Source organism: Gracilinanus agilis, chromosome 4 (assembly GCF_016433145.1).
Source record: "Gracilinanus agilis isolate LMUSP501 chromosome 4, AgileGrace, whole genome shotgun sequence".
NCBI lineage: Eukaryota > Metazoa > Chordata > Mammalia > Didelphimorphia > Didelphidae > Gracilinanus > Gracilinanus agilis.
Window position 1 is genome coordinate 388,414,860 of NC_058133.1, and position 15,490 is coordinate 388,430,349.

Genomic DNA, 15,490 nt, shown 5'->3' on the forward strand with positions numbered 1-15,490 from the left:
GGCAGCACTAGGGGAGGGAGTAGAAAAGATAATAGTAAAGGCTTCATGTAGAAATCAGTGCTTGTGTTGACTCTTAAAGGAAACAAAGTATTCTGTGCAACAGGCCTTAGAAAGGACCACCATCCTAGGTATAGGGGAGAGCAAAAGCACTGAGCTAGACTGTTAAATTTATGAAGAACAAGTAAGAAAGCAGATTGGCCCAAATCAAAGTGTGGGAAAGAGAATGATATTTAATAAGGCTGGAAAGAGAAGTTGGGATTAGGTGGTAAAGGGTCTTTAGTACCAAAAAGAGGAATTTATACTTTGATCCTAGAAAAGATAGGAGTTTACAGCCACTGGAGTTTACAGAAATAGAGGAGTGACATAGTGAGAATTATACTTAAGGATAACAACAGCTACAGAAGATAAGAATCTTGAGGGTGTCCAATTAGGAAGTTAAGCATGAACTAAAGCAGTGATTGATCAGTACTAAGAAGGGGGTGACTACAATAGATGTTGTAGAGGTAAAAACATGGACAAGACTTGGTGACTGAACAGATAAAAGAGGTAATAAAAGAATGAAGAATTGACATTGAATTTGCAAACCAGGGTGACCACAAGAATGGTGGTCCCCTCAACAAAAATGGGGAAGTCTCAAAGAGGGATAGGTATGGGGGGAAACAAAAAAAAAGACAAGTGCCATCGTTTAGTAAAAAGAAAACTGGGCACAGGATTTAGGAGAGATCTAGATTCAAGTTTCAGTTCTGATATTATCTGTGTATGACTTGGTAAGTCAATTCAACTCTGAATTCTCAGTGTCCTCATCTAAAAATGATAATAATATCTGCCTTACCAACTTCAACAGGAAGTTGCAAGTAAAGAATTTTACAAACCTTGAAGTGTTATAAAAATAGGGATTATCATTTTTAGTTAATGGAGGAATAAGAATTCCAGAGATTGGATATACTCAAATCAGTTTCCAGTATTTCAGCATATCTTGTACCTTATATAATGAAAATGTATGGAAAAAGAAGTCAAGAAACTGGTGTCCTTGGCTTCTTTTTCCATACATTTTTTTAATGTTCAATTTATATATATCTGTATATCATGAATAATTATTCTATATTCTCTCTCTCTCTCTCTCTCTCTCTCTCTCTCTCTCTCTCTCTCTCTCTATATATATATATATATATATATATATATATATATAAACACTGACAGATTTTTAACAGTGTTAAAAATTTTTTTTAGGTATAAAACTTTTTAGCTATTCTGAAAGTTCAATTCATCAATCATTAGAATACTATGTTTCCCAATTCTTATAACTGATCAAACTTTTGCTATGTGACTTTTACTTAATTACTAAAGTAGCTAGACCACTTACTTGGGGATGAGAGAAAGTTGTCCAATGCTAGAATGATGCCACACAGCATGTGCCAAAGCCAGAGTGTAGCTGCAGCTCATCACAGAATAGGACTGGTGACAAGCAGTAAAGTCAAAAAGTTGAAATGGGTATCCAACCCATTCAGTCTCAGAGATGAAGCTTGGGCTGTTAATAACACTCACAATTCGATCATGAAGAACAATCCAATATGGCTCCTTAAAAAGAAATGCCAAAATCACAAAAATATTCCGTAAACAAATAATTTACTCTAACATGTCATGCATTCAATTCTTTAATCCAAAAGTCTTAAAAGATATAGTCCTTTTAAAATCTCTCCAGCAAAAAAATAAATAAAATCCCTCTAGCTTTCAATTTGGTCTGAATTTCTTTTAAAAAAATTCTTTAGTTGGAACTCCTATGGTCACAGAAATACTAAAGTGCCTTTCAAAGGGTTGTCTGGATGGTCCCTAACACCACAATATCTTTCTATCATTAAAATTCTGCTATGGTATCACAATGCTATGAATTATGAAATACTATGATTTCTGAAGAATCAAAATTGTGGGTGTCCCAATGGGCCAATGTATTGGTGATACAAAGAGGCTACAAGATATCACCAATAATAACTTTTTCTTTAAAAAGCAGAATAAAAGATAACATATAATATAGATGTGTAATTGGAAAAGGAGATGGGATAGTCATGTAGTGAGAATGGGAAAATGGATGACTAGCCACAGTATTATACTAGTTCTGCTAAGATAAAAGCAGCAGAGGCATCCAGCATTTGGTTGGATAGTTGTTCTTTTTTTTTCTTTGGTTTTAGAGATAGTAGAACATAGAAAAAGTTCATGTATTGGAATTAGAAGAGATCTGCCTCTATTTATAATCCATATCTCCTATACTTACTAGTTGTGTGACCATGGGTAAGTAATCATTTACCTCCCTAAGCCTCAGCTCTTTCATTTGTTTGTTAAATGCTGTATATGTATTATGTCTTTCTCATGTAAGGTCCTTGAGGACAAGAACTATTTAATTTTCTAATGCCTAGAATGATACCTTAAGATTGTACTGATAAATGTTTATAAAACTGAAAAAAATTTTTTGTAAATGTTAAAGCATCATGAGAGAGCATAGTGTAGGAGACAGACTGATAGACTATCTCAGGAAGGCCTCTGATAATGTTATCATGGTCAAGTCAATAAATCTGTCCCAGGGATTTATTTATTTATCCCTCCCCCACCCCCCCACTGATTGACACCAATTTTATTTATTTTTAAGATTTTTATTTTGAATATTTTCCCCTAGTTACATATTTCATGTTCTTTCCCTCTCCCCCAAACCCTGGATTTTACATGTATCATTGATCAAAACCGAATTCCATATTATTGATAGTTGGATTAGTTATTGTTTAGTGTCTACATCCCCAATAGCCCATGTGTTCAAGCAGTTGTTTTTCTTCTGTTTCTCCTCCCACAGATCTTCCTCTGAATGTGGCTAGTTTTCTTTCTCTTAAGTCCCTCAGCCTTGCTCTGGATCCTTGCATTGCTGCTAGTAGAGAAGTCCATTAAATTCAACTGTACCACAGGGTATCAGTCTCTGTGTACAATGCTCTCCTGGACCTGCCCCTTTCACTCTGCATCAATTCCTAGAGGTCATTCCAGTTCACATGGAATTCCTCCAGTTCTTCATTCCTTTGAGCACAATAGTATTCTAAGATCAGCATATACCACAATTTATTCAGCCATTCCCTAAATCGAAGGACATTCTCTCATTTTCCAATTTTTTGCCACCACAAAGAGCATGGCTAAAATATTTTTGTACAAGTCTTTTTCCTTATTCTCTCTTTGGGGTATAATCCAAGCAGTGCTATGGCTAGATCAAAAGGCAGATAATCTTTTAAAGCCCTTTGAGCACAGTTCCAAATTGCCATTGAAAATAGTTGGATCAGTTCACAACTCCACCAGCAATGCATTAATGTTCCAATTTTGTCACATCCCCTCCAACATTCATTACTCTCCCTTGTTGTCACTTTCCAGTGGTTCCCAAACTTTTTTGGCCTACCACCCCCTTCCTAGAAAAAATATTACTTAGCCCCCTGGAAATTAATTTAAAAAAATTTTTAATAGCAATTAATAGGAAAGATAAATGCACCTGTGGCCATCACTGCCACCCCCGGATCGCTGCAGCACCCACCAGGGGAATCACTGCATTTAGCCAATCTGCTAGGTATAAGGTGATACCTCAGAGTTGTTTTGATTTCTCTAATTATTAGATATTTAGAACACTTTCTCATGTGCTTACTGACAGTTTTGATTTCTTTATCTGAAAATTGCCTATTCATGCCCCTTGCCCATTTATTGATTGGGAGATGTCTTGATTTTTGTGTACAATTGATTTAGCTACTTGTATATTTGAGTAATTAGACCTTTATCTGAGTTTTTTGTTATAAATATTTTTCCCCCAACTTGTTGTTTCCCTTCTAATTTTGATAGCATTGGTTTTTTCTGTACAAAACCTTTTTAGTTTAATGTAGTCAAAATTATTATTTTACATTTTGTAATTTTTTCTAACTCTTGCTTGGTTTTAAAATCTTTCCCTTCTCAGAGATCTGACATGAATACTATTCTGTGCTCACCCAATTTACCTATCATTTCCTTCTTTATATTCAAGTCATTCACCCATTCTGAGTTTATCTTGGTATAAGGTGTGAAATGTTGGCTTGGCCCAATCACTCCCATATTTTGTTTTCCAATTTTCCCAGCAGTTTTTGTCAAATAGTGGGTTTTTGTCCCAAAAACTGGGTTCTTTGGGTTTATCGAAAACCAGCTTGCTGAGGTCGCTTACCTGTAGTCTATTCCACTGATCCTCCTTTCTGTCTCTTCGCCAGTACCATATTGTTTTGATGACTACTGCTTTATAGCACAGTTTAAGATCTGGTACTGCTAGGACACCTTCCTTCACATTTTTTTTCATTATTTCCCTTGATATTCTTGATCTTTTGTTATTCCAAATGAAATTTGTTATAGTTTTTTTCTAATTCAGTAAAAAAGTTTTTTGGTAGTTTGATAGGTATAGCACTAAATAGGTAAATTAATTTGGGTAGGATGGTCATTTTTATTATGTTAGCTCATCCTACCCATGAGCAATCAATGTTTTTCCAATTGTTTAGATCTAGTATTAATTGTGTGGAAAGGGTTTCATAGTTTTGTTAGTATAATTCCTGTGTTTGTTTTGGTAGATAGATTCCTAAGTATTTTAGATTGTCTGGGGTGATTTTAAGTGGAATTTATCTTTCTAACTCTTCCTGCTGCGATGTGTTGTGGAAATATATAGAAATGCTGATGATTTGTGTGCGTTTATTCTTCAACTTTGCTAAAGTTGTTGATTATTTCCACTACCTTTTTAGTTGATTCTCTAGGATTTTTTAAGTAGAAGATCATATCATCTGCAAAGAATGATAGCTTGGTCTCCTCGTTGCCTATTTTAATACCTTCAATTTATTTTTCTTCTCTAATTGCTACTGCTAGTGTTTCCAGTACAATTTAAAAGGCATCCTTGTTTCACTCCTGATCTTATTGGGAATTCTAATTTATCCCCATTGCAGATTATGTTTGTTGATGGTTTTGGATATATACAATTTATTATTTTTAGGAAAGGTCCTTCTATTCCTAAACTTTCTAGTGTTTTCAGTAGGAATGGGTGTTGTATTTTGTCAAAGGCTTTTTCAGCATCTATAGAGATAATCATGTGGTTTTTGATGATTTGCTTGTTAATATGGTCAATTATGTGGATGGTTTTCCTAATGTTGAACCATCCTTGCATTCCTAGTATAAATCTCACTTGATCATAATGAATAACCCTCTTGATCACTTGCTTGAGTCTTTTTGCTAGTATTTTGTTTAAGATTTTTGCATCTATGTTCATTAGGGAAATTGTAGTTTTCTTTCTCTGTTTTTGATCTACCTGGCTTTGGGATCAGTACCATATTTGTGTCATAAAAGGAGTTTGGTAGAACTCCTTTGCATATTGTGTCAAATAGTTTGTATAGTATTGGAATTAGTTGTTCTTTAAAGGATTGATAGAATTCACTTGTGAATCCATCTGGTCCTGGGGATTTTTTCTTAGGGAGTTCTTTGATGCCTTGTTCAATTTCTTTTTCTAATATGGGATTATTTAGGTATTCTATTTCTTCTGCTGTTAATCTAGGCAATTTATATTTTTGTAAATATTCATCCATATCACCTAGATTGCTATATTTATTGCCATATAATTGGGCAAAATAGTTTTTAATGACTGCCTTGATTTCCTCTTCATTAGAGCTGAGGTCTCCCTTTTCTTCTTTGATACTGATAATTTGGTTTTCTTCTTTCCTTTTTTTAATTAGGTTGACCAGTACTTGTCAATTTTATTTATTTTTTCAAAGTACCAGCTTCTAGTCTTATTTATTAATTCAACAATTCTTTTACTTTGAATTTATTGATTTCTCCTTTGATTTTTATAATCTCTAATTTAGTTTTTAACTAGGGATTTTTAATTTGTTCCCTTTCTAGTTTTTTGATTTGCTCCAGTTTATTGATCTTTGCCCTCTCTAACTTGTTATTATATGCACTCAATGATATAAATTTCCCCGAGTACTGTTTTAGCTGCATCCCATAGATTTTGGTAGGATGTCTCATCATTGTCATTCTCTTAGTTGAAAAATTAATTATTTCTATGATTTCTTCTTTAACTATCTGATTTTGGCGAATCATATTATTTAATTTCCAATTAGCTTTTGATTTGCCTGTCCATGTGCTCTTACTGATTATTATTTTTATTCCATTATGATCTTAAGAGGTTAAATTTATTATTTCTGCTCTTTTGCATTTGTATGCCATGTTTCTATGCCCTAGTACATGGTCAATCTTTGTGAATGTACCAACCATGTGCAGCTGAAAAGGTGTATTCCTTTTTTGTCCCTACTTATTTTTCTCCACATATCTATTAACTCTAATTTTTCTATGATTTCATTCACCTCTCTTATCTCTTTCTTATTTATTTTTTGGTTTGATTTTTATCTAGAATATTTAGATCTCCCACTATTATAGTTTACTATCTATTTCCTCCTTGAGCTCTGCCAGTTTCTCCTTTAGAAATTTGGATGCTATACCATTTGGTGCATACATGTTGAGTACTATTATTTCCTCATTATCTATACTGCCTTTTATCAGAATGTATTTACCTTCCCTATCTCTTTTAATCAGATCTATTTTTGCTTTGGCTTTATCAGAAATCATGGTTGCCACTCCTGCCTCCTCCTTCTCAGTTGAAGCCGAAAAGATTTTACACCAGCCATTGATTAACCCTGTGTATGTCCACATGCCTCATGTGTGTTTCTTGTAGAAAACATATGGTAGGCTTTTGGTTTCTAATCCACTCTGCTATTTGCTTCCATTTTATGGGTGAATTTCATCCCATTCACATTCAGAGTTATAATTATCAGTTGTGTATTCCCCAACATTTTGGTATCCTCTCCTAGTTCTACCCCTCCTTCTTACACTATTTCCTTTTAAACCAGTGGTTTGTTTTAGACCAGTCCCCCTTGTCCCCTCCCTTTCCCTGTTATTATTTTTTAAGGCCTAATGAATTTCCTCCCCACTCTCTTCCCCTCTCTTTAAGAACTCCCCACCCCACTGAAACCCTTGGTTTATCACTTCTGACTTCATCCATAGGGAGATAGAATTTGATATCCCGATGGATCTAGCTACTCTTTCCTCTCAGGATTAATTCTGCTGAGAGTAAGGTTTAAGTATTTCCTATTAACGCTCTCTCCCTCTCCTTCTTATAATAGTATTCATCCCCTCCCCTTCCCATGCCCTCTTTGTGTGGTATAGATTATCCTATTTTTCTCATTCCTTCAAGTTACTCTTGGTGCTATCTTCTATCCCACCCCCACCCCCCCAATATCCCCCCATATCATCTCAGACCATTTAGTACTCCAACTTCTTATTACCAATTCTTCTAATTACTATAATAGTGAGTACGGTTTTTTAGAATAATACATATTTCTCCATATAGAAATACAAATAATTTGATCTTATTGAAGCCCTTGAAGAAGGCAATTTAAAGATAAGAGTTTTCTTTCTTTTCCCTCTCTTTCTTATTTACCTTTTTATGTTTCTCTTGGTTTTTGTGTTTGGATATCAAACTTTCCATTTAGTCCTGGTCTTTTCTGTGCAAATACTTGGAAATCTTCTATCTTGTTGAATGCCCATACCTTTCCCCGGAAGTATATAGTCAGTTTTGATAGGTAGGTAATCCTTGGTTGTAGATCCAATTCTCTTGCCTTTCTGAATATCATGTTCCAAGCCTTGTGGTCTTATAGTGTGGAGGCTGCCAGATCCTATGTAATCCTGATTGGTGGTCCTTAATATTTGAATTGTCTCTTTCTGGCTTCTTGTAATATTTTCTCCTTAACTTGGAAGCTTTTGAATTTGGCTCTTACATTCCTGGGGATTGTCTTCTGAGTATTTAGTAAAGAGGTGATCTATGGATCCTTTCGATGTCTATTTTGTCCTCTTGTTTGAGGACATTGGGGCAGTTTTGTTGGGTAATTTCTTGTAGTATGATATCTAGATTTCTATTTGTCTCTGATTTTTCCGGAAGATCAATAATTCTCAAGTTGTCTCTTCTAGACCTGTTTTCTTGATCTATTATCTTTTCATTGAGATATTTCAGGTTTCCTTCTATTTTGTCAGTCTTTTGACTTTCCTTTATTAATTCTTGCTGTCTTGTGAGATCACTGGCTTCTACTTGCCCAGTTCTAGCCTTTAAAGACTGGTTTTTGGCTATAATCTTTTGGTTTTCCTTTTCAGTCTGATCTCTCTGGCTCTTCAAGGCTTCTAGCTGGTTATTTCTGGTCTTCAATTTGCTTATCATTTCATTTGATTTCTGAGCCTCACTTTCCAAATGCGAAATTCTGCCTTTTAAACTTTTATTTTCTTTTTGAACTATTACCCCCTTTTCTTGCCAGATCTCTTCCATCTTTCTCATGATCTCAGATTTGAACTCTTCAAGAGCTTGTGACCAATTTTCATTTTTTGGGGAAGGTTTGGATGTCTTTAATTGTTTGTTCTCTGTTTTTTCTGTGCAGAAGTTATCAGGTGTTAGAGATTTTTTTCTTGGCCTTCTTATTGTTTATTTCTTGGGCCTTGCTTGGCATCATTATGCTTTCTCAGCTAGAAGTCTGAGTAAGGCAAACTGACTCTCTTTGTATGGAGTTAGGGAGCAGTTTTTGCCTGGGGTTACTTTGTGAGTCTCCTGGCTTCCAATGTCTACTAGGCCTTTGCCCTCTGTGGCCCCACTCAGCCTCATTCCTGCACCCAAGGTCTGTGGTCCCCAGCCTCCTGGAGTCTCTGGTCTAGCTGTTTTCAGATCAAGCCCCCTTGGTCCTAGCTGGCTGGCCAGAGCCCTGAAATTGGCCCATGCTTGCTCCTCCACCTGAGGTTTTCCCCCTGAATCTCAGAGCTGCCGCTGCCTCTCTCAGCCTCACTCCTGTGTCCAAGGTCTGAGCTCTCCAGCCACCTGGGATCTCAGGTCTTGGTGCTCTCAGGGGCAAGCTCCTAGTAGTGCCAGTTAGCTGCCAAGGAGCTAGATTTTGTGCCCCTGCTCGTTCTAACTCTGGTGCACAGCCTCTACCTCTGGTACTGTGGGTGGGGTGGGGGAGGGTTGATCAGGTTGCATTTTGATGGGAGCTGTTCCCCCCCCCCATAGTGTGAAAGTGCCCAAATCCCAAGTACCTTCAATACTGCACCCTATTATGGGGTCCCTTCTTTCATATGGATTTGGTTTTTTTGTCCTTTGGAAGTATGCTATATCAGTTGGTAAGGACAGAAATTCACCTTGCTTCTACTCTGCAGCCATCTTAATCCGGAAGTTCCCCAGAGATTTCACTAAGACAAAAAGCTATAGACAAATTGCTGATCTGGACTAGTGAAGAGTTTCCATGTTGGGAGTTCCCTTTCCCAATGTAACTACAGATCCAGACCAAAAAACTCCCTACTATATAAATATCAACAATGATGCTTACGCTTTATAGGTGATTTATGGAAAACAAAGCAAAACAAAACATGGACAACAAAGGCAGAGAATGAGATGGCAGATTTGTGACATGAACCAAGAGAGTAAGTACTAACTTAGAGAAGTTACTGATCTTTCTAAGTATCTAAGAAGGCAAGTTGTTCTAAACAAGATTGAGAAATGTGATTTGGATGACACAGTACAATTAAAAAGATGCAAGGTAATTAAGCAACTGTATCCAAAGTTAGCTAGTTATTTTCCTTCATAGTAAAAGAGGACCAAAATGCCATCACTCTGCTGGGTCAATGCACAATGTATCTGACTGGCTTATCAGACCAACATAAACTCTGAAGACTCTACCACAGGCTGGGAACAAATCTGAACATTTGGGATAGAGGTCTCTAAATTTAAACATTTCATGTTTCTTTTGAGCTACTATCATTCTGCTTTCTCATAGAGTACAGTGCCTTCTTTAAATGCAAGCACACCATGCTGGATGGTTCTGTGCCAGTTGTCTTTCATGTCTCTCATCTATACCAAATTTTTTCAGAGACCTTTAGAGTGTCCTTGTATCACTTCTGACCTGTGTGAGTACTTGCCTCATGAAAGTGTACAATAGCCTTTAGAGAATCAGCATAAAACTCAATTTCATCTGTCTTCTTACTGAGTCAAGAATCCTATATCTCCCTAAACTTCATTTGCACTTTTGATGGAATTAAATGCTGCCTTATTAGAGTTGAACTATTCTGCTGATAAACCCTATGGAGTTCTCTTTTCATTCAGTAGTTTCTGAAATTCCTTATCATTTTCTCTCTATTTTTTTTAAACCCATACCTTTAGTCTTAGAATTAACTCTGGGTACTGGTTCCAAGGAAGAAGAAACAGGTGTAAGGCCTAGGAAATTAAAGCTAAGTGACTTGCCGGGGGTTGTACAGATTTGAACCACAGTATGACCCCCTCTGGGGCTGACTCTCAACTCACTGAGCCACCATTTGCCATCATTTTCATCAAACCAATCCTTGTGTTTTGGAGTATTCTGGCCCAGGTAGGTAAATGCAACACTGGACATTAAAACTCTGAAGACTGCCTATTTCTTTTCTGTTCTGCTGCTGCCATCTGTGTGTTGGCTCAGTGTTGGTAATGAGAAAGTCATGAGATAAACAAATCTTCAGCAGTGAGTGATTCATACTGTTGCTGTTTCTGATTCCATTCCTTCCAAGGACTTCCTACCACATCTGACAGTCTGTGCCTACTTTGACATTAAAGTCTCTTAGCATTACAAGTTTGTCTTCTTTTGGCCCACAGTTAATGAGAGTTTTCAAGTCTTCTTAAAATTTTTCTTTGACCTCATTAGGGGTTCATCCTGGTGGGAGCATACACACTGGTAATAGTGGTCTGGCAATTTATTGCAAGTGACAATCACCTGGTTGTGAGCCTGTCATTCACTCCTTTAGGGAGGCATAAAACTATTGATTAGATTAAATTTGATCGTGAAACTAGTGCCAGCTTCATGATGTGCTTTATTACGGTGACCATTCCAGAAAAATGTGTCTCCAACTCTGACTTCAGTAAATTGGCCTTCACTCTAATAGTCTTGTTTCACTCAGGATTACTATTTGGATTTGATAACTGCTGAGTTCTCTCTTAACAAGAGCTGTTTGTCTTTCAGGTCTACTGGATTTCATGTTGCCTATAAGCCTGTGCATATTCTATGTCCTAATAGTGAATGGTATTGTCTTTTTTGTGCATTTTTTTTTTGTGTTTAGACTGCAGGGTAGGATACCTACCTGCTATGTAGGCCAGAGTTAGATTGGGTGAGGTAGACAGTTTTGGAGGCCAAGTAGTGTTTGTTCAATAACTAAGCCCAACCTAAAGAGAAGACTTTAGTGGCATATTCTTATTCTCCTTTTAAAAAATCAACACAGTAGATAAGACAGAGGATACTCCTATCAAATGATAGGATGATATAAAACTAGGAAAGAGAGTCCATATCTATAATAGAAGGAAGATTAAGAAAAATCTTAACAGGGTGGAACAAGGGGCCAAAGATAACAAGAAGAAGCTTGAAGAAGAAAAATGATGGAAGTCTTTCATTAAGAGCATACAAGCATAGAATGACAACTTATACTTATATATAATTTCTTAGGTTTATAAATGATAGCTCATATGAAAAAAGGCTTAGGGATTTTAAGCTATGAGTTCAATATAATTCAGGAAGAATGACACAATTGACAAAGAGTTAATAAGTTGTACTGATAGAGGTAAGATATAGTTGATTAGGTTGCATTAATCACATAATATACTTAAGGAATATTGTGTTCAGTACTGGCTACTACAGTTTAAGAAGGAAGATGAAAAACTATAAGGTATCTGGAAAGAGATGAGACTAGGCTAGTTCTGAAAGATATGTCACATGAAGAATTATAGAGGAATTTAAGGTTATTTATCCTGGAAAAGAAAACACTTATGACAACTATCTTCTAACATTTGGAGTACTAAAATTTTTGTGTATGATGTGACACCAGAATGAAAACCAATTACACAGGGCATCTAGGTGGCACAGTGGATAGAAAGCCAAGCCTAGAGTAGGGAGGACCTGGGTTCAAATCTGGCTTCAGATATTTCCTAACTGTGTGACTCTGGGCAAGTCACTTAATCCAACTTGCCTACCTCTTGTCCTTCTGTCTCTATTGTTAATAAAGCAGAAAGGGTAAAAAAACAAAATAAAACCAATTACTGTTTTTCTTGAAGGTATAGGAAAGGAGTTTATGACAACAAGGAAAATTTGTTTAATAATTAGGCAAAGGTTGGGAAAGTTATTTATGACTAAGAGATATTAATAAGAAATCTATTCCTATTGTGCTAAAAGAAATAATGAACTGGAGGAATTCCATGTGAACTGGAACGACCTCCAGGAATTGATGCAGAGCAAAAGGAGCAAAACCAAGAGAGCATTATACACGGAGACTGAAACACTGTGGCAAAATTGAACTTAATGGACTTATCTACTAGCAGCAATGCAATGATAAAGGGCATTTCTGAGAACTTATGAGAAAGAAGGCTATCCATATCCAGAGAAAGAACTGTGGGAGTAGAAACACAGAAGAAAAACAAATGCTTGATCACACAGTTCATTGGGGATATGAATGGGGATGTAGACTCTAAAACAATCACTCTATTGCAAACAATAGAGTCTTGATCAATGTTACATGTAAAACCCAGTGGAATTGCTTGTTGGCTACGGGAAGGGGAAGGGAGTAAGGGAGGAAAAGAACATGAATCATGTAACCAAGGGAAAATATTCTAAATCAATCAATAAATAAATGAAAGAAAATCTATTCCTAACAGAATCAGTTGTCCACAGAGAATTTTTTCCTTAGGAGTGACCTAACTGACAATATAAAAATCTAGAGATGGCTAACTGGAATAAAGGAACTTTCTTTGTATCTCCAGGAAGCAGCTAACCTAAAAATTAATTTATGGAGGTAATCTGTAATCTTCGGATTGTATATGCTGAAATGCAGATTTAATAACTGCAAACAGAAAGATGAAGATCCTGGCATATGACAAAAAAGGGAGATGGAAAGTACGGATGTGAGTGTTTCTATAGTACTTACCAGGAAAGGGTACTTTCATAAATAAACCAAATTTAACAGAAAAAATTAGGATGAAAATAAAGTCCTCTCCATGTATTAAGTTCAAAATGAATAAAACCTCAAACAATACAAGTAACAAGAGAGACAATGAAAAGTAGTAGTATTTCTAAAGTGCTTTAAGGTTTTTCAATGCTTTATCCTCAAAACCAACCTCTGAGGGAGGGTTTTATAAAAGAAAAAAATTCAGAACATCTTGCCCAGAGTCACAGAACTAGTTATTCAAGTACAGGTTTCTTCTACCCTTAAGTTCAGTGCTCTTTCTCCATATTATAGTTCTCCCAAAAGTGTGAAGGGGCAGCCAAAAAGTATGCACAATAAACTAATCATTCAGAAGATAAAGAGAACAACAAAAAAAGCTAATATTCTGGATCTGATTTTCTAATGAAGGAGGTAAATTTGATATCATGGGTATTACTGAAATTTGGAAGACCAATGACTAAATATTATCCTCAAAGAGTACACCTTATTCAAAAGGATTTAAAAGGAACAGAAAAGCATATATTTTAGGAATATATTCATATAAACCAATCCAATAACCAGAAGGGAAAGGATAGATAGGATACATGCAATGATGAAATTCTGAAGACATCAGGAGATAAAATTCCAATAAGGAAGAAAAGAGAAGTTCCATACTGTTAAAGAGCATTGTGGAATTATAGTGAATTAATTCACTGATCAGATTAAAATTTAAGGAGGTAGAAAGAGTACCTAGTGCTGCTTGATTCAATTTAAGTCACTAGGCCCAATTATCCTTTTTAGTAGTGTCATGAAAGAACTAGTAAACATATAATTACTTAGCTAATGCTAGTAATCTTTTAAAGACCAAGAAAAATACAATAGGAATCTCATAGGATTAAAGAAAGGCAATTGGCTAGTCTGTGGAAGTAAGAGGTTTCTCCTCAATAACCTTTAAAAAAAGGTTGGATCACTTGTCAGATACTTTGTACAGGTATTCTTGCTCATGTACAGGTGGTATCTGATATCCTTTTAACTTTGTGATCCATTTCACTGTTAATAACAAATTAAAAACATTAACTTACTGGCAAGGCAGTAATGATCAATCCAATTGCATTCATCCAGGCAGTAATGTTCTCTCTTTGTACTAAAGGCTGACTGCAAGCAAAAAAAGAAAAGACAAGACAAAAATAGCTTTTCATTCATGGAACATTTCATACAATATCTGAAGATGGCAGTCTAAATTTGTATCTAATCATAGCATAAAAACTAATCTACATCAATTAAAATGAGATTATTTCATTAGATTAAAGTTTACTTTGTGGTATATCCTTTGGTAGAATCACTTGAGTGGAAAAATGTTTATGACAATGACTTGCATATTTTCCCTTGACATTAGTACCCATTTGATGATAATCATTATAAAGGAAGACTAGAGAAACATGGACTTTGGGGACTATATGTAAATAGTACTGGTAAAACAGGCATGCAACAGACCTCACACAAATGTGATTTTGTTTAGAAACATCTTGCACTTATTGAACTACAGGACAACTTACGTACCTCTTCAGGACAACATTTAGAAGGGCATTTCCAACATCTGTTCCTGGAACAGACAAAGCCATGAGCTCCACACAGGTAACATGAAGAGCATGGGCAGCCGGATTGGGAAATTCATTGAATCTCCAGTCACAGTTTGGAAATGGACCGGGAGATTTGCCAGCCATAGGTGTGATTAATCAAGGCAAATAATACTCAGTTTAGTAAATGTTAGAAAAAGTGTTTTATTCATGTAGACAACAGACGATCAGTTATTTTAAAAATAAAAATATTAAGTCTGTTCAAAAGTGTGGTAAGAGGACAGGATTTGGACAGATAGTGCTTAGGTGTGAACCCCAGTTCTGTCATTTACAATTTATGATTTTATAAGTTATCTAACCTCTCTGGATCCATTTCCTATTTAATACATATAGACAATAAATACTAAATGGATGAATTTAAATAAAAATTAATATACAAATAAAATTAACAATAAAAATTAGATGTGGATAGAAAAAAAAAACCCCATGAGCTTCACAATAATGGGAGAGGTATTTATTCCTTACAAAGAGTCCTTAGATCAGACACATATACCTAACACACCTGAGCTCCACTTATCCATTATACTACTCTAAGTCGAAAAATTTATATAACAGAATAGCTTATTTATTTTATTCTCTGACACCAAATAATATAACCAATACAATCTAGAATGAGTCTGATTAGAAATAAAAATAGATGGATATAAACTTAAAATTTCTATAAATCTAATTTCAAATACATAGTTTGCTGGCATTTAACATAGTCACATTGGGTTTTCAAAGAACTCAAAAAGCTGGAAAAAAGGCAGATTGCTCCAGAAATATGTCTTAATAATAAAAGTATCTTGAAAAAAGTTATTTTTTTTTTACCTGAAAAC

At 35.5% G+C, this 15,490-nt stretch overlaps 1 protein-coding gene across 7 annotated transcripts in view; it reads right to left on the reverse strand.

The window, feature by feature from the left end:
* Positions 1-15,490, reverse strand: part of MED23 (mediator complex subunit 23) — a 66,109-nt gene that overhangs the window by 9,050 nt on the left and 41,569 nt on the right. For all 7 annotated transcript variants that reach the window (XM_044676986.1, XM_044676987.1, XM_044676985.1 and 4 more), the window contains 3 exons: positions 14,596-14,761; positions 14,118-14,190; positions 1,364-1,578 (listed from right to left, as the gene is read on the reverse strand). In XM_044676986.1, coding sequence (XP_044532921.1) covers positions 1,364-1,578; positions 14,118-14,190; positions 14,596-14,761 — 454 coding nt within the window. The remainder of the gene's footprint in view (positions 1-1,363; positions 1,579-14,117; positions 14,191-14,595; positions 14,762-15,490) is intronic.